Source organism: Pristiophorus japonicus, chromosome 19 (assembly GCF_044704955.1).
Source record: "Pristiophorus japonicus isolate sPriJap1 chromosome 19, sPriJap1.hap1, whole genome shotgun sequence".
Classification (NCBI taxonomy): Eukaryota; Metazoa; Chordata; class Chondrichthyes; family Pristiophoridae; genus Pristiophorus; species Pristiophorus japonicus.
Genome location: NC_091995.1, coordinates 40620644 through 40640245, shown reverse-complemented (window position 1 = coordinate 40640245; position 19602 = coordinate 40620644). Strand labels below are relative to the sequence as shown.

General features: G+C 50.2%; 2 protein-coding genes across 4 annotated transcripts in view; both read right to left on the bottom strand.

Annotated features, from left to right (window-relative positions):
- The window catches only part of LOC139229832 (scavenger receptor cysteine-rich domain-containing protein DMBT1-like), an 84292-nt gene extending 83638 nt beyond the window's left edge, over positions 1-654 (bottom strand). For all 3 annotated transcript variants that reach the window (XM_070861430.1, XM_070861431.1, XM_070861432.1), the window contains exon 1: positions 431-654. The gene's annotated coding sequence lies outside the window, so the exon portion shown is untranslated. The remainder of the gene's footprint in view (positions 1-430) is intronic.
- A 36-nt stretch (positions 655-690) lies between these two features.
- LOC139230185 (scavenger receptor cysteine-rich domain-containing protein DMBT1-like) overlaps positions 691-19602 on the bottom strand; it is a 163850-nt gene continuing 144938 nt past the window's right edge. The window contains exons 16-19 of the mRNA XM_070862026.1: positions 13652-13966; positions 12846-13160; positions 11539-11853; positions 691-755 (exon numbers count right to left, since the gene is read on the bottom strand). Coding sequence (XP_070718127.1) covers positions 691-755; positions 11539-11853; positions 12846-13160; positions 13652-13966 — 1010 coding nt within the window. The remainder of the gene's footprint in view (positions 756-11538; positions 11854-12845; positions 13161-13651; positions 13967-19602) is intronic.

The following is a 19602-nucleotide window of genomic DNA, read 5'->3' as shown; positions in this document are numbered from 1 at the left end:
GCAGTAAAGAGGCTACCAACGCTGCCGCATTCACCCAAGCAGGGAACTCCACTTACCCGAGCAGGGAACTCCCCTCACCCGAGCAGGGAACTCCCCTCACCCGAGCAGGGAACTCCCCTCACCCGAGCAGGGAACTCCCCTCACCCGAGCAGGTAACTCCCCTCACCCGAGCAGGGAACTCCCCTCACCCGAGCAGGGAACTCCCCTCACCCGAGCAGGGAACTCCCCTCACCCGAGCAGGTAGCTCCACTCACCCGAGCAGGTAGCTCCACTCACCCGAGCAGGTAGCTCCACTCACCCGAGCAGGGAACTCCACTCACCCGAGCAGGTAGCTCCACTCACCCGAGCAGGTAGCTCCACTCACCCGAGCAGGGAACTCCACTTACCCGAGCAGGTAGCTCCACTCACCCGAGCAGGTAACTCCACTCACCCGAGCAGGTAACTCCGGCGTCCTTGCTGTGTGTGCAGTTATTGATACCCGATGGGTTGGCAGAGCACTGATCGAGGGCAGACTCTGTCCCTTTACACCTCACATCATCCAACCAGATGTCCCCGGTCCCCTCTCCATAGTAGGCGAGTCTTGTTGCCGACAGGGCCGTCCCACAGTTTAATAGTCTGCAGACCACATTCGCTGCATTATCAGTCCAGCCACTGTCACAGATGGTCCCCCAGACGGATTTACGATAGACCTCAACTCTCCACCCATACGGTACCGCACATGTTGGTACCGTTCACCAGCCGTACGGGCACCGGGCCTGGAATAGAGACGGGAACACGGTTAATCAGTCTGGGACATTCAGTGGAATTATCGGCTATACGTTTGTGCCCAGGATGTTTGGTTCCTCCCAATAGCGGTTAGCACAGATTGGATTTAACACCTTAGGAACAGAAGACCACCATTCAGTCCATCGAGCTGATCCGTCACTCAATTAGATATGGCTGATCTGCATTTTAACTCCATTTACCAGCCTTGGTTCCGTAATCCTTAATACCCTTGCCTAACTAAAACCTATCAATCTCAGTTTTGTAAGCTCCAATTGACGCCTGACGTCAACAGCTTTTTGGGGAAGAGAGTTCCAGATTTCCACTACCAGTTAGTGTGAAAAAGTGCTTCCAGACATCAGCCTTGAACGACCTTGCTCTAATTTGTAGGTTTTGCCCTGCTATTCTGGACCCTTCCATTGAAGAACTAATCTCACTCTATCTATCCTATCTATTCCGTTAATCATCTCAAACATTTCGCTTAGATCACCCCTTAATCTTCTGCATGCAACGGAATACAGGCTGTGGATACACAATCTGTCTTCAGAATTTAACCCTTTGAGACCCGGTATCATTCTGGTGAATCTGTGCTGCACTCTCTCCAAGTCCAATAAATATTTCTGGACAAGTAATCCGTTATAGAATCATAGACATTTACAGCACAGAAGGAGACCATTTCAGCCCATTGTATCTGCGCCGGCCGACCAAGAGCTATCCAGCCTAATCCCACTTTCCAGCTCTTGGTCTGTAGCCCTGTAGGTTACGGCACTTTAAGTGCACATCCAACTATTTTTAAATGTGGTGAGGGTTTCAGCCTCTATTATTCTTTGAGGCAGTGAGTTCCAGACCACCACCACCCTCTGGCTGAGGAAATTTCCCCTCATATCTCCTCTAAACCTCCCCTCAATTACTTTAAATCTATACAGTGAGCAAAATTCGCCAGAACCCCCCCTTTGTTTGGGCTCATTCGAAAGGAAATTTAATTTGGGACTATCTACCAAAAAGTTTGGAACTCTAAAGTGCTTAAGAAACTACAAACTTTAATAGAATTATGAACTTTTACAAGACAAATTCAAGTCTATGGGTGGACCTAGGGAACAAAAGAAGCCCACTTGATTATTGGAACTGTCTGGGTGTCAGGATTGAGTTAACCTGTCTGGAAGAAAGAGTATTTGAAAATCTCCTTCCACAAGAGACATTACCATCACAGTATCACCCAGAGATGGCTCCCCATCAACATGGGTCTGGACAAACCATCTCAGCATATACTTCACAAAGAGGCCCAATCCAGCCTGTATGCGAAAGACGAAGCACAAAACGACATTGCAATTACCAAACTAATTTTTCCATCAGGAAACAGTTTTTCGAAGATCAACCCACCCAAGACATATCAACTTTAACAAAATATTACAAAGTAGAACCAAGCCCACCAAAATTATACAAAGGATTGTGAACAGATTGGGCGGCAAGATTAGAACACTGAAATCGTATAACTGCTCCTGTTTTCAACAGAGGTTAGAGATAGAGGAGAGAGCGAGAAGAGAGAGGTTAGTGGGGGAGAGAGGTGGTCGCTACTACCTCATCAAGACAAGCAGACAAAACCAACATGACAGTTGTAAAACTAACTTCTCCAGCCTCAAAGTCTTGAAGTCCTGAAGGAAGGAAGAACATCACCATCTACCATTAACTATCAAAAGGATTGGTAAGCATAAGTCTCTGCCCTGGAGTCTAACCTAGCTAGAATTAGGTATTGGGAGGTGGGAGGTATAATTTTACTGAAACCCCCTTTGAATGTGTAGTGTATGGTACTTTATTAGAGTGATAAGTTTAACCTTGCACCTTTCCTTGTCTTATTCTTTATTAGAGTGATTGTAAGTTTGGCCGTGTATTTTCTTACTAGAGTAATAAGCCTGTATTACTTTGACTGCAATAAAACCAAAGTTCTTTGCATCAAACCAGTCTCCTCTGCACTTTTGTCACACCCGCCAAATAAATCCAGAGTGCAAAACCCAAGGGAGGGGGAGCGATTCGAAACCGCTCAAGTTGGGCAGAAGGGGAACCTGACCCCCTCATAGAGACCACAACAACCACCCCCCCCGCAGCCCCTGACATCTATGCCCCCTGGTTGCTGACCCTCTACCAAGGGAAACAGGTCCTTCCTATTCATTCTATCCAGGCCCATCATAATTTTATACACCTCAATCAGGTCTCCCCTCAGCTTCCTCTGTTCCAAAGAAAACAGACCCAGCATCTCCAATCTTTTCTCATAGGCAAAATTCTCCAGTCCAGGCAACATTCTTATAAATCTCCTCGACACCCTTTCCAGTGCAATCACATTTTTCTTGTAATGTGGCGACCAGAACTGCACCCAGTCCTCCAGCTGCGGCCTAACCAGTGTTTTATACAGTGCAAACATAACTACCTTGCTATTGTATTCCATGCTTCGATTAATAAAGGCAAGTATTCCATTTACATTCTTAACCCCCTTATCTTATTTAAAAAAGGAGGGAGAGAGAAAGCAGGGAATTATAGACCGGTCAGCCTGACCTCAGTAGTGGGTAAAATGATGGAATCAATTATTAAGGATGTCATAGCAGCGCATTTGGAAAATGGTGACATGATAGGTCCAAGTCAGCATGGATTTGTGAAAAGGAGATCGTGCTTGACAAATCTTCTGGAATTTTTTGAGGATGTTTCCAATAAAGTGGAAAAGGAGTACCAGTTGATGTGGTATATTTGGACTTTCAGAAGGCTTTCGACAAGGTCCCAGACAGGAGATTAATGTGTAAAGTTACAGCACATGGGATTGGGGGTAGTGTGCTGACGTGGATTGAGAACTGGTTGTCAGACAGGAAGCAAAGAGTAGGAGTAAATGGGTACTTTTCGGAATGGCAGGCAGTGACTAGTGGGGTACCGCAGGGTTCTGTGCTGGGGCCCCAGCTGTTTACATTGTACATTAATGATTTAGACAAGGGGATTAAATGTAGTATCTCCAAATTTGCGGATGCCACTAAGTTGGGTGGCAGTGTGAGCTGCGAGGAGGATGCTATGAGGCTGCAGAGTGACTTGGATAGGTTAGGTGAGTGGGCAAATGCGTGGCAGATGAAGTATAATGTGGATAAATGTGAGGTTATCCACTTTGGTGGTAAAAACAGAAAGACAGACTATTATCTGAATGGTGACAGATTAGGAAAAGGGAAGGTGCAACGAGACCTGGGTGTCATGGTACATCAGTCATTGAAGGTTGGCATGCAGGCACAGCAGGCGGTTAAGAAAGCAAATGGCATGTTGGCCTTCATAGCGAGGGGATTTGAGTACAGGGGCAGGGAGGTGTTGCTACAGTTGTACAGGGCCTTGGTGAGGCCACACCTGGAGTATTGTGTACAGTTTTGGTCTCCTAACTTGAGGAAGGACATTCTTGCTATTGAGGGAGTGCAGCGAAGATTCACCAGACTGATTCCCGGGATGGTGGGACTGACCTATCAAGAAAGACTGGATCAACTGGGCTTGTATTCATTGGAGTTCAGAAGAGTGAGAGGGGACCTCATAGAAACGTTTAAAATTCTGACGGGTTTGGACAGGTTGGATGCAGGAAGAATGTTCCCAATGTTGGGGAAGTCCAGAACCAGGGGTCACAGTCTAAGGATAAGGGGTAAGCCATTTAGGACCAAGATAAGGAGAAACTTCTTCACCCAGAGAGTGGTGAACCTGTGGAATTCTCTACCACAGAAAGTAGTTGAGACCAATTCACTAAATATATTCAAAAGGGAGTGAGATGAAGTCCTTACTACTCGGGGGATGGTCACCCAGAGGCCTGGGATAGTCACCCAGAGGCCTGGGATGGTCACCCAGAGGCCTGGGATAGTCACCCAAAGACCTGGGATAGTCACCCAGAGTCCTGGGATAGTCACCCAGAGGCCTGGGATAGTCACCCAAAGGCCTGGGATAGTCACCCAGAGGCCTGGGATAGTCACCCAGAGGCTTGGGATGGTCACCCAGAGGCCTGGGATAGTCAACAGAGGGCTGGGATAGTCACCCAGAGGCCTGGGATGTCACCAGAGGGCTGGGATGGTCACCCAGAGGTCTCAGATAATAATTGAGATATTGACTCACAGGCCAAACAGCAAAAGTTTCAGAACAAATAAACACAAGGAGCAGGTTAAAAGCAATCACCCAAGCAGGTAACTCCACTCACCCGAGCAGGTAACTCCATTCACCCGAGCAGGTAACTCCACTCACCCGAGCAGGTAACTCCACTCACCCGAGCAGGTAACTCCCCTCACCCGAGCAGGTAACTCCACTCACCTGAGCAGGGAACTCCACTCACCTGAGCAGGGAACTCCACTCACCCGAGCAGGTAACTCCCCTCCCCCGAGCAGGAAACTCCACTCATCCGAGCAGGTAACTCCCCTCCCCCGAGCAGGTAACTCCACTCACCCGAGCAGGGAACTCCACTCATCCGAGCAGGTAACTCCCCTCCCCCGAGCAGGGAACTCCGCTCACCCGAGCAGGGAACTCCGCTCACTCGCAGCATGCTACCCGCCACCATCTCAGCAAAACCCCAGCCCTGCACGAGGTAGAAACGGCCATCCGCCAGCTCAAGAATAACAAGGCAACGGGAGTGGATAGAGGCACTAAAGTATGGCGGAGAGGCAATACTGGCGCAAATACATGACCTCATCTCGCAAATCTGGAGGGAGGAGAGCATGCCGGGAGATCTCAGAGATGCAGTAATTGTGACCATCTTCAAAAAAGGGGACAAGTCCGACTACGGAAACTACAGCGCTGTTGGAGTTGTCCATAAGGCCTTTGACACTGTCAACCACAAGGGTCGATGGAGCATCCTCCTCCGTTTTGGATGCCCTCAAAGGTTGGTCATCAAGAGAAGGTGAGAAAGGACAGGCCCCCTTCCAATAGCTATCTGTTTCCCACCTATTATGTCTGTAAGCACTCTAGTAATGATTCCACGAGGTAAGGTATTGCACTTGAACTGTTGTGACCTTAGTCCATTTATTGCAGTTCCTGAATGAGGTTACAGTAAGGTGAGCTCCCTGTTATGCTTGGTTACCTGCGGTGTGCAGGTGATGTCTAGGTCTCCACCAGTTGCACCCTCTGGTGGTACAGGCATATTGTATACAGTGTGGAGATACATTCAATGGTCTTTTGTAACTGTACATTGAGTGTACAGGGTATATACATACACAACATCACTTCCCCCTAAGTCTTGTGCCACTGGCCTTTGCACTGTGTGCTCTGGCCCTCAACTTGAGTGCCCAAAGCCCTTGCACTTTGTCTGTGCTTGGGGATGGCTCTCTCCCTGTGGACCCCCAAGTCCTTATTGCCATGACATTAGGAAATGGTCAGTAGTGGATGGTTGGAGGTTGCAGTGGAGGTTTGAGTGGGTTCTGGGTGTGATCCATGTATGTCCATGGCTATATACCCCCATTTCCACCCCCCCCCCATACATAGACCATGTGTGTGGCTCAACATGTGCATTTACATACATGTACAGAGAATGGAAAAAAAATAGGATTGGTTACATCACTGTTTGGGTCTTGCAGAAGTGGAATGAGTACATATGACAGGTAAGGTACATACGTGGTATTACAGTCTTACCCCTGGGGTGTAGGTGCAGGTGGGTGAGGACGCTAGTTCCAGAGTGCCCGGGAACTGTATCCAGGTTGTCTGATGGCGGTGCTGCGCCCCCTGCCAGCTGGGTGGGCTCAGATCGCTCCCCTGGCTGGGTCTCAGGACCTTTGCCATTGCCTAATGGTGGGCAGAGCCACAGGAATGTGTGGCCTCCCTGTCCTCCTTTGAGGGTTGCAGGGTCTCCCTGCTGCCCTTCAACGGTAGTGGAAGCCTGGTCATCCCAGGTCCCGTCAGGAGGGCTGGAGGTTGCTGGTCTCTTGCTCCCGTTGCTGGTCCTGGTGGCCAGAGGGCTAGGGCCGATCTGGAGCAGTAGTGGTGCCTGTGCCACCCGCTGATCGCTGGCCCTACAGTGGGTAAGCTCTCTGGGGCATCACATTGGTCCCGGAGGTGCAGACTACATGATTGGGTAGCCCGCTGGACCTGGGTGTTTCAAATGGGAGGTTGCCCTTGGTTTTGTCGGCGTGCATCTTGAACCTGGCATCACTCCTTATTCCATCATTTATATTCGTGATACATTGGCTCCGATCACACTCAGGTACTAATTCACATTTGTCAATTACATCTTTTCCCTCAATTACATATTTTCCCTATATATTACCGGCATCGCTGTACAATATTACATTTAGATATTTGCATTTGTTAATTACATCTCTCACATTAGTATCACCGTCATCGCTGTACGAAAAGTGGAACTGTCCCTTTAATTGTTCTGGGTTGCCGGTCCCCTTGCAATCTTTACCCCAATCCGGTTCGCTGCTTGGCATCACATGTTGCTCCCTCAACGCTGCCCCTCGTGGTCTGGTCGCGGCCATCTTGATTTCAGGCGCTTCACCTCGTGGTGTGGGCACCATCTACTTTCTCGCCACGAGGTCCTTTTCTCCCCAGGTTCTGCCACTGAAGCCGGGAATTTACCTTCTGCGTTGATCTTCTTCCTTCGGAGTCCTGCCACGGCCTGGAAGGTGAGATCTGGTCGTTCGGGTTGGATCATCTCGCCGTTGGGTTATGCGGTCTGTGTCGTTGCCGCGCAGTCGAGTTGGATGGTAGGATCTTCAGCTGCTGCGATGGATCCAAATTTGGGGCCGCCTAGGACGTCAATCGCCGGGACCTGCAGGCTTTCCCAGCTCCAACCGATTTGGGTTTGTTTCATCCATCTTCTTCCTAGCAGCGTTGGACCATCACCAGCAACGATCCACATAGGTAGCTTGTGCATCGCGCTGCCGTAGGACACCTGGACATCCACACTGCCAACGACTGGGATGGTGTCATTTGTGTAAGTGAGCAGCTTCGCCTGGATTGGTAGCATTTTGGGTTGTTCAATAGGATTGTCCCAGAGTTTCCCGAAGGCCACCTGATTCATCAGCGGTTGGCTCGCCCCTGTGTCGACCTCCATCGAGACTGGAACACCGTTGATTTCGACTTATATTTTCAACGGGGAGCTCTCGGTGAAGCAGGTAAACACTCCATATACCTCTTCCTGGGGCTGAGCTGCCTTCTGGACTCTCTCTTCGTCTTCATCAGCGCTGGAGCCCAGGTGATCGGCCAACTCTTCAGCGACTCGGTGAGTAAGATTTCTTTTACACATTCGCTGTAGATGGCCTTTAGTCTTGCAGCCTTTGCAAGTATAGTCTCTGTATCGGCACTGGTGGGCCCTGTGATTTCCTCCACAGCGCCAGCATGGGGCTGGCCGGTTGGCCCCCTCCGGCAGACTCAGGGTTGCGAGACTCGGAGTAGCAGTCTTGCCTCTGACAGGCGCCATTTGGTTCACTGTACTTGCTGTGTTAAGAGTCCTGGGGTCGAGTCATCATCCTTCTGGAATTGCAGGCCGAGGCCATGAGCACTTGGCTCACGTTAATTGCCTTCTGCAAGGTGACCGTGGTGTCCGCAGAGAGGAGGAGGCCTTCGTGGCCGATTCCAATAACAAAGATGTCCCTCACTGCTTCGGTGAGGTGGTCTACAAAATCACACGGTGCAGCTAATTGTCTCAGGTCTGCAGCATATTTTGCGATTTCTTGGCCTTCGGGCTGCCGGTGTATATAGAACCGATGTCTGGCTGTGATGATGCTCTCTTTCGGCTTGAGCTGTTCCTGTATCAACGTTACGAGCTCCGCAAATGTTTTCGTTGTACTCCTCTCTGGGGTTAGCAAGTCCCTGACAAGGCCATGAACGGTGGGCCTACAACTGCTGAGCAGGATAGTTCGGTGCTTATCAGCCAGCGAGGTCGGTGTGTCTCCAGCCAGGTTGTTCGTGATGAATTAGTGTCCTAGCCTTTCCACAAAGGCAACCCAATCTTCCCCATCAGTGAATTGTTGAAAGTTGCCAAGGTTAGCCATTTTTCGCGTGAAAATTCGTATTCTCGTCGCGAATTGTTGTGTCTGTAAGGACTCTAGTAATGACTCCACGAGGTAAGGTATTGCACTTGAACTGTTGTGACCTTAGTCCATTTATTGCAGCTCCTGAATGAGGTTACAGTAAGGTGGGCTCCCTTATACTTGGTTACTTGCGGTGTGCAGGTGACTTCTAGGTCTCTACCTGTTGCACCCTCTGGTGGTACAGGCATATTGCATACAGTGTAAAGATACATTCAATGGTCTTATGTAACTGTATGTTGAGTGTACAGGGTATATACATACACAACACCACCGATTGGTCACAAAGAATGAATGTCCTGACAAAGAGACCTATTAAATTCCAATCGTTCACAGTATGATAAAGATGTTTGTTCAGATGTTCACATCACCTCCAAAGACCTCCAGAGTAATCCAAGCTCCCCTGAGGTTGAAGCAGAGCAGCCTTTTAAATGATGCGACATGTGATTTAGAAAATGGCGTCCATACCGCTGTGAATAGTTCTGGTTAGTTCCATTTTATCCCGGCGGTTTTGTGGGCAAGCGATATTGTGTGTGAGATGTGTGCGAGGTGGTGAAAGTGATGCTGGGCGATCTCCTGGGCGTTTGTTTCAGCAAATGTGATCTTTACGACAAAATAAAGTGGACGGTCGGTATTATTGAATCTCGGCGTTAATTACGTGCGGAAAGTAACGCTGGGCGATATTCTGGGCATTGATTTGGCCCATTCTGATGATTCTGCCCCAAAAGAGTTGGCAGGCAGCATTATTTTTTCCCGGCATTACACGCATGGGGAAAGCAACGCTTGGCGGTAAGTGTCCGAAAAATGGGCGTCACTTTCCATTTTGTGGATAAATGGATGATATCTGGGCGGTATACGTCATTTCAGCGGTAAAATGGATGTTAAGTGGGCGTTATGCATGCAAAATAAGTGCAAAAGTTTGCCCATGATCTTTACGGCGTGACAGCTGCAACAAAAATGAAGGGAACAGTACCAACCCTTGTACATGGCCTTCTTTGACCTTACAAAGGCCTTTGACATTGTCAACCGCGAGGGACGATGGAGAGTCCTCCTCTGTTTTGGCTGCCCCCAAAAGTTTGTCACCATCCTCCACCTGCTCCATGATGACATGCAGGCCGTGATCCTGATCAACAGATCCATCACAGACCCAATCCACATCCGGACCGGGGTCAAGCAGGGCTGTATCATCGCGCCAACCCTCTTCATGATCTTCCTCGCTCAATACTCCACCTCTCACTCAAAAAGCTCCCCACTGGAGTGGAACTAAACTACAGAACCAGTGGGAACCTGTTCAACCTTCGTCATCTCCAGGCCAGATTCAAGACTGTCCCAACTTCTGTCGTCGAACTACAGTACGCGGACAACGCTTGCGTCTGCGCACATTCAGAGACTGAACTCCAAGTCATAGTCAACATCTTTACTGAGGCTTATGAAAGCATGGGCCTTACACTAAACATCAGTAAGACAAAGGTCCTCTACCAACCTGACCCCGTCACACAGCACTGCCCCCAGTTATCAAGATCCATGGTGCGGCCCTGGACAACGTGGACCACTTTCCATACCTCGGGAGCCTATTATCAGCAAGGGCAGACATCGACGACAAGGTTCAACACTGCCTCCAGTGCTCCAGTGCAGCCTTCAGCCGCCTGAGGAAAAGAGTGTTCGTAGGTCAGGCCCTCAAATCTGCCACCAAGCTCATGGTCTACAGGGCTGTAGTTATACCCGCCCTCCTGTATGGCTCAGAGATGTGGACCATATACAGTAGACACCTCAAATCGCTGGAGAAATACCACCAACGATGTCTCCGCAAGATCCAACAAATCCCCCGGGAGGACAGATGCATCAACGTTAGCGTCCTCGATCAGGCCAACATCGCCAGCATTGAAGCATTGACCACACTCGACCAAATCCGTTGGGCAGGCCACATTGTTCGCATGCCTGACACAAGACTTCCAAAGCAAGTGCTCTACTCGGAAGTCCGACATGGCAAGCGAGCCCCAGATGGGCAGAGGACACCATCAAAGCCTCCTTGATTAAATGCAACATTCCCACCGACACCTGGGAATCCCTGGCCAAAGACCGCCTTAAGTGGAGGAAGTGCATCTGGGAGAGCGCTGATTACCTCGAGTCTCATTGCCGAGAGCATGCAGAAAACAAGCGCAGGCAGCGGAAGGAGCGTGCGGCAAAACAGACTCCCCATGCACCCTTTCCTTCAATGACTGTCTGTCCCACCTGTGACAGAGACTGTAATTCCCGTATTGGGCTGTTCAGTCACCTAAGAACTCACTTTTAGGGTGGAAGCAAATCTTCCTCGATTTCGAGGCACTGCCTAAGATGGATCACCCGAGCAGGTAACTCTCCTCCCCCGAGCAGGTAACTCCCCTCCCCCGAGCAGGTAACTCCCCTCCCCCGAGCAGGTAACTCCCCTCACCCGAGCAGGGAACTCCCCTCACCCGAGCAGGGAACTCCCCTCACCCGAGCAGGGAACTCCCCTCCCCCAAGCAGGGAACTCCCCTCACCCGAGCAGGGAACTCCACTCACCCGAGCAGGGAACTCCACTCCCCCGAGCAGGGAACTCCCCTCCCCCGAGCAGGTAACTCCACTCACCCGAGCAGGTAACTCCACTCACCCGAGCAGGTAACTCCCCTCACCCGAGCAGGTAACTCCCCTCCCCCGAGCAGGTAACTCTCCTCACCCGAGCAGGTAACTCCCCTCACCTGAGCAGGTAACTCCACTCATCCGAGCAGGTAACTCCACTCACCTGAGCAGGTAACTCCGGCGTCCTTGCTGTGTATACAGTTATTGACTCCCGATGGGTTGGCAGAGCACTGATCGAGAGCAGGCTCTGTCCCGTTACACCTCACATCATCCAACCAGATGTACCCAGTTCCCTCTCCATAGTAGGTGGGTCTTGTTGCTGACAGGGCTGTCCCACAGTTCAACAGTCTGCAGACCACATTCGCTGCGTTTATATTCCAGCCATCATCACAGACAGTCCCCCAGTCAGATTTACGATAGACCTCAACTCTCCCAGAGCACATGTTGGTACCATTCACCAGCCGTATGGGCACCGGACCTGCAATAGAGACGGGTACACGGTTAATCTGGTCTGGGATTACCTGGACTTTCACTGGAATCCTCAGCTGGACATTAGGACCCGTGTCCTCCAAATATTCAGACTGATTCTACCTCCACTAACTCTCCTGTAACACCCGTTTTGGGAATGCCCTGCAGCCCACATCTGGGACTAATGCAGGCCTCCACCTCGTAATAAGACACAAGCCCCTCATCGAGCCCCTCCCAGGAGACTCACACCTCCAACAGACCCAGGTGAGGTCAGCTCACACAGCAAGGAGTTCCCTCCTTGGGTAAGGCCAGGGATAGATCCTTGGCTTTTCCTGCTCTGTGTGTGTGTGTGTGTGTGTGTGTGTGTGTGTCTGTGTGTGTATCAATGTGTGTTTGTCTATATGTGTGTCTATGTGCGTGTGTGCATGTCAATGTGTGTGTGTATGTGTGTCAATGTGTGTTTGTCTATTTGTGTGTCTATGTGTGTGTGTGTATGTCAATGTGTATGTCTATGTGTGTGTGTGTCAATGTGTGTGTCAATGTGTGTGTGTGTGTGTCCATGTGTGTGTGCATGTGTCTCAGTATCACACACCGGGTGAGATCAGCTCACACAGCACAGTTCGGGGACCAAGTTCGGGCCTTTCCAGCTCTGCGTGAGGGGTCCATTGCCACACTTAGTGCAATATTTATCCACTGAACAATTGGAAACTCTCCCTTTATCATCACACTAAAAACCCTCTCTCACTGTCTCCAATTATAGTAGCAGTGTGGCAGTAGTTTACCTGCCAAGACAGGCGCACTTACCCAAGGAGGGAACTTCCCTCACCTGAGCAGGGAACTCCCTTCACCCGAGATGGGAACTCCCCTCACCTGAGCAGGGATTTCCCCTCACCTGAGCAGGGAACTCCACTCACCCGAGCAGGTAACTCCACTCACCCGAGCAGGGAACTCCACTCACCTAAGCAGGGATTTCCCCTCACCTGAGCAGGGAACTCTACTCACCTGAGCAGGTAACTCCGGCGTCCTTGCTGTGGTTGCAGTTATTGACACCCGATGGGTTGGCAGAGCACTGATCGAGGGAAAGCTCTGTCCCGTTACACCTCACATCATCCAACCATATGTCCCCCGTCCCCTCTCCATAGTAGGCACCTCCTGTTGCAGCCAGGGCCTTCCCACAGTTCAGCATTCTGCAGACCACACTTGTTGCATTTATATCCCAGCCGTTGTCACAAACGGTCCACCAGACTGATTTACGATAGACCTCAACTCTCCCGGAGCACATGTTGGTACCGTTCACCAGCCGTACGGGCACCGGACCTGCAATAGAGACGGGAACACGGTTAATCTGGTCTGGGATTATGTGAACTTTCACTGGAGACATCGCCTGGACATTTGGATGTCTGCCTCTTTTCAATATGTGGTCAGATCCCACCTGCACTAACTCTCCCTTAAGACCAGTTTTGCGAATGTTCTGCATCCCGCATCAGGAACTAACGCTGCCACAATCTGGTACTGAGGCACAAGGCCCTCGTCGAGCCAGATTCCCTCCCAGGAGACTCACTCCTCCTCGAGATCCAGGTGAGATCAGCTCACACAGCACAGGCTGATGATGGAGCCTGGGCCATTCCTGCTATGTGTGTGACGGGCTCCGCACCACATCAGCTAGGGCATTTATCCAATGAATAATTAGGGACCCTCCCTTTACCTTTACAAGAATACCCCTCACTCTGCCACTCCTCTCACCCGACGGGGAGCACCGCCCGACTGAGCGGGGAACACCCCTCGCCCGAGCTGGTAATTCTTCTCACCTGAACAGGTAACTCCAACATCCTTGCTGTGTGTGCACTTATTGACATCCGATGAGTTGGCAGAGCACTGATCGAGGCCAGGCTCTGTCCCGTCACACCTCACATCATCTAACCAGATGTTCCCAGTCCCCTCTCCATAGTAGGCGGGTCTTATTCCTGGCAGGGCCATCCCACAGTTCAACAGTCCACAGACCACATTTGCTGCATTGACATCCCAGCCATTGTCACAGACGGTCCCCCAGACGGATTTACGATAGACCTCAACTCTCCCGGAGCACATGTTGGTACCGTTCACCAGCCGTACAGGCAGCGGACCTGGAATAGAGACGGGAACACGGTTAATCTGTCTGGGATTACCTGGACTTTGACTGGAGTCATCGGTTGGACGTTTGGGGCCAGGGGTCAGGCTCCTCCTCATAATAGTTTGCACAGATGGTATTTAAGAACGTAGGAATTTAAGGAGGCCATCGAGCCTGATCCAAGATTCAAGTAGTTTGATCTGCATCTTAACTCTATTAACCAGCCTTGGTTCGGTAATCCTTAATACCATTGCCTAACAAAAATCTATTAAGCTCAGTTTTGAAATTTCCAAATAGCACCCAGCCTCAACAGCTTTTTGGGGGAGAGAGAGTTCCAGATTTCCACGACCCTTTGTGTGAAGAAGTGCTTCCTGACATCACTCTTGAACGGCCGAGCTACTATTTTCACCTTATGGCCCCACCCCGTTCTGAACTCTCAAACATTTGAATTAGATCACCCCTTAATCTTCTATATTCTACAGAATACAGGCCTTTGATATGCAACCACAATTCAACCCTTTCAGTCCCGCTATCATTCTGGTGATTCTGCACTACACCCCATCCAAAACCAATACATGTGATTGGATAAGTTAAAGGGCAACCTGGGCTAGTCATCCAAAGACCTGGGTGAGTAAAATAGAGGCCTCAGCTAATAATTAAGTGGCATGGACGAGCACGCCAAACAGCAAGAGTCTGAGAACGAATACACACAAGACTTCAAAAGAGAAAATGTTGCTTGACCAACCTCATTGAATTCTTTGAAGAGGTAAGAGAGAGAGAAGACATGGATAATGTAGTAGATGTAATTGATATAGATTTCTAAACGACCTTTGGTAAAGTACCACATAATAGACAAATGAATAAGATCAGAGAATGCAGAGTCAGGGGACAAGTAGCAAAATAGACAAGCTGGCTTCAAGACAGAAAGCAGAGAGTAGGGGCAAATGGTAGACATTCAGAGAGACAAGAGGTGGAAAGTGGAATTCCACAAGGGCCTGTGCTAGGATCAATGTTATCACAATTTATTTTAATGATTTAGACTTGGGAAGAAAAAACACAATTTCTAAATTCACAGACGACACCAAATTGGGGCGGGACAGTCAATACTGAGGAGGACTGCAGCAAATTAAAAGAAGACAGAACAAAAACAACAACATAAGAACAAGAATTAGTCAGTCCCTGTAACCCTATCCTGAGAGATGTGTCAGTCCCTCTAACCCTATCCTGAGAGATGTGTCAGAGCCTGTAACCCTATCCTGAGGGATGTGTCAGTCCCTGTAACCCTACCCTGAGAGATGTGTCAGTCCTTGTAACCCTATCCTGAGAGATGTGTCAGTCCCTGTAACCCTATCCTGAGAGATGTGTCAGTCCCTGTAACCCTATCCTGAGAGATGTGTCAGTCCCTGTAACCCGACCCTGAGAGATGTGTCAGTCCCTGTAACCCTATCCTGAGAGATGTGTCAGTCCCTGTAACCCGACCCTGAGAGATGTGTCAGTCCCTGAGACCCTATCCTGAGAGATGTGTCAGTCCCTGTAACCCTATCCTGAGAGATGTGTCAGTCCCTGTAACCCAATCCTGAGAGATGTGTCAGTCCCAGTAACCCTACCCTGAGAGATGTGTCAGTCCCAGTAACCCTACCCTGAGAGACGTGTCAGTCAGTCCCTGTAACCCAATCCTGAGAGATGTGTCAGTCCCTGTAATCCTACCCTGAGAGATGTGTCAGTCCCTGAGACCCTATCCTGAGAGATGTGTCAGTCCCTGTAACCCTATCCTGAGAGATGTGTCAGTCCCTGTAACCCTACCCTGAGAGATTTGTCAGTCCCTGTGACCCTATCCTGAGAGATGTGTCAGTCCCTGTAACCCTATCATGAGAGATGTGTCAGTCCCTGTAACCCTACCCTGAGAGATGTGTCAGTCCCCTGTAAACCTACCCTGAAAGATGTGTCAGTCAGTCACTGTAATCCTATCCTGAGAGATGTGTCAGTCCCTGTAACCCTTCCCTGAGAGATGTGTCAGTCCCAGCAACCCTACCCTGAGAGATGTGTCAGTCAGTCCCTGTAACCCTATCCTGAGAGATGTGTCAGTCCCTGTCACCCTATCCTGAGAGATGTGACTATTCCTGTAACCCTACCCTGAGAGACGTGTCAGTCAGTCCCTGTAACCCAATCCTGAGAGATGTGTCAGTCCCTGTAATCCTATCCTGAGAGATGTGTCAGTCCCTGTAACCCTACCCTGAGAGTTGTGTCAGTCCCTGAGACCCTATCCTGAGAGATGTGTCAGTCCCTGTAACCCTATCCTGAGAGATGTGTCAGTCCCTGTAACCCAATCCTGGGAGATGTGTCAGTCCCAGTAACCCTACCCTGAGAGATGTGTCAGTCCCAGTAACCCTACCCTGAGAGACGTGTCAGTCAGTCCCTGTAACCCAATCCTGAGAGATGTGTCAGTCCCTGTAATCCTATCCTGAGAGATGTGTCAGTCCCTGTAACCCTACCCTGAGAGATGTGTCAGTCCCTGTGACCCTATCCTGAGAGATGTGTCAGTCCCTGTAACCCTATCATGAGGATGTGTCAGTCCCTGTAACCCGATCCTGAGAGATGTGTCAGTCCCAGTAACCCTACCCTGAGAGATGTGTCAGTCCCTGTAATGCTATCCTGAGAGATGTGTCAGTCCCTGCAACCCTACCCTGAGAGATGTGTCAGTCCCTGTAACCCTATCCTGAAAGATGTGTCAGTCCCTGTAACCCTACCTTGAAAGATGTGTCAGTCCCTGTAACCCTACCCTGAGAGATGTGTCAGTCCCCTGTAAACCTACCCTGAAAGATGTGTCAGTCAGTCACTGTAATCCTATCCTGAGAGATGTGTCAGTCCCTGTAACCCTTCCCTGAGAGATGTGTCAGTCCCAGTAACCCTACCCTGAGAGATGTGTCAGTCAGTCCCTGTAACCCTATTCTGAGAGATGTGTCAGTCCCTGTCACCCTATCCTGAGAGATGTGACTATTCCTGTAACCCTACCCTGAGAGATGTGTCAGTCCCTGTAACCCTACCCTGAGAGATGTGTCAGACCCTGTAACCCTATCCTGAGAGATATGTCAGTCCCTGTAACCCTACACTGAGAGATGTGTCAGTCCCTGTAACCCTACCCTGAGAGATGTGTCAGTCCCCTGTAGCCATACCCTGAAAGATGTGTCAGTCCCTGTAACCCTACCCTGAGAGATGTGTCAGTCCCCTGTAACCCTACCCTGAAAGATGTGTCAGTCCCTGTAACCCTATCCTGAAAGATGTGTCAGTCCCAGTAACCCTACCCTGAGAGATGTGTCAGTCAGTCCCTGTAAACCGATCCTGAGAGATGTGTCAGTCCCTGTAACCCTACCCTGAGAGATTTGTCCGTCCCTGTCACCCTACCCTGAGAGATTTGTCAGTCCCTGTAACCCTACCCTGAGCGATGTGTCAGTCCCTGAAACACTACCCGAAGAGATGTGTCAGTCCCTGCAACCCTATCGTGAGAGATGTGTCAGTTCCGGTAACCCTATCCTGAGAGATGTGTCAGTCCCTGTAACCCTACCCAGAGAATGTGTCAGCCCCATTAACCCTACCCTGAGAGATGTGCCAGTCAGTCCCTGTAACCCTATCCTGAGAGATGTGTCAGTCCCTGTAAACCTATCCTGAGAGATGTGTCAGTCCCTGTAATGCTATCCTGAGAGATGTGTCAGTCCCTGCAACCCTACCCTGAGAGATGTGTCAGTCCCTGTAACCCTATCCTGAAAGATGTGTCAGTCCCTGTAACCCTACCCTGAAAGATGTGTCAGTCCCTGTAACCCTACCCTGAGAGATGTGTGAGCCCCAGTAACCCTACCCTGAGAGATGTGTCAGTCCCAGGAACTCTACACTGAGAGATGTGTCAGTCAGTCCCTGTAATCCGATCCTGAGAGATGTGTCAGTCCACTATAATCCTACCCTGAAAGATGTGTCAGTCCCTGTAACCCTACACTGAAAGATGTGTCAGTCCCTGTAACCCTACCCTGAGAGATGTGTCAGTCCCCTGTAACCCTACCCTGAAAGATGTGTCAGTCCCTGTAACCCTATCCTGAAAGATGTGTCAGTCCCAGTAACCCTACCCTGAGAGATGTGTCAGTCCCTGTAGCCCGACCCTGAGAGATGTGTCAGTCCCTGTCACCCTACCCTGAGAGACGTGTCAGTCCCTGTAACCCAGTCCTGAGAGATGTGTCAGTCCCTGTAACCCGACCCTGAGAGATGTGTCGGTCCCTGTAACCCTATCCTGAGAGATGCGTCAGTCCCTGTAATCCGACCCTGAGAGATGTGTCAGTCCCTGTAATCCTATCCTGAGAGATGTGTCAGTCCCTGTAACCTTATCCTGAGAGATGTGTCAGTCCCTGTAACCCGATCCTGAGAGATGTGTCAGTCCCAATAATCCTACCCTGAGAGATGTGTCAGTCAGTCCCTGTAACCCTATCCTGAGAGATGTGTCAGTCCCGGTAACCCTATCCTGAGAGATGTGTCAGTCCCTGTAACCCTACCCTGAGAGATGTGTGAGCCCCAGTAACCCTACCCTGAGAGATGTGTCAGTCCCCTGTAACCCTACCCTGAAAGATGTGTCAGTCCCTGTAACCCTATCCTGAGAGATGTGTCAGTCCCTGTAACCCGTCCCTGAGAGATGTGTCAGTCCCAGTCACCCTACCATGAGAGATGTGACTATTCCTGTAACTCTACCCTGAGAGATGTGTCAGTCCCTGTAACCCTATCCTGAGAGATGTGTCAGTCCCTGTAACCCTACCCTGAGAGATGTGTCAGTCCCAGTAACCCTACCCTGAGAGATGTATCAGTCAGTCCCTGTAACCCGATCCTGAGAGATGTGTCAGTCCCTGTAACCCTACCCTGAGAGATGTGTCAGTCCCCTGTAACCCTACCCTGAGAGATGTGTCAGTCCCCTGTAACCCTAACCTGAAAGATGTGTCAGTCCCTGTAACCCTATCCTGAGAGATGTATCAGTCCCAGTAACCCTACCCTGAGAGATGTGTCAGTCAGTCCCTGTAAACCGATCCTGAGAGATGTGTCAGTCCCTGTAACACTACCCTGAGAGATTTGTCCGTCCCTGTCACCCTACCCTGAGAGATGTGTCAGTCCCTGTAACCCTATCGTGAGAGATGTGTCAGTTCCGGTAACCCTATCCTGAGAGATGTGTCAGTCCCTGTAACCCTACCCAGAGAGATGTGTCAGCCCCATTAACCCTACCCTGAGAGATGTGCCAGTCAGTCCCTGCAACCCTATCCTGAGAGATGTGTCAGTCCCTGTAACCCTATCCTGAGAGATGTGTCAGTCCCTGTAATGCTATCCTGAGAGATGTGTCAGTCCCTGCAACCCTACCCTGAGAGATGTGTCAGTCCCTGTAACCCTATCCTGAAATATGTGTCAGTCCCTGTAACCCTACCCTGAAAGATGTGTCAGTCCCTGTAACCCTACCCTGAGAGATGTGTGAGCCCCAGTAACCCTACCCTGAGAGATGTGTCAGTCCCAGGAACTCTACACTGAGAGATGTGTCAGTCAGTCCCTGTAACCCGATCCTGAGAGATGTGTCAGTCCGCTATAATCCTACCCTGAAAGATGTGTCAGTCCCTGTAACCCTACACTGAAAGA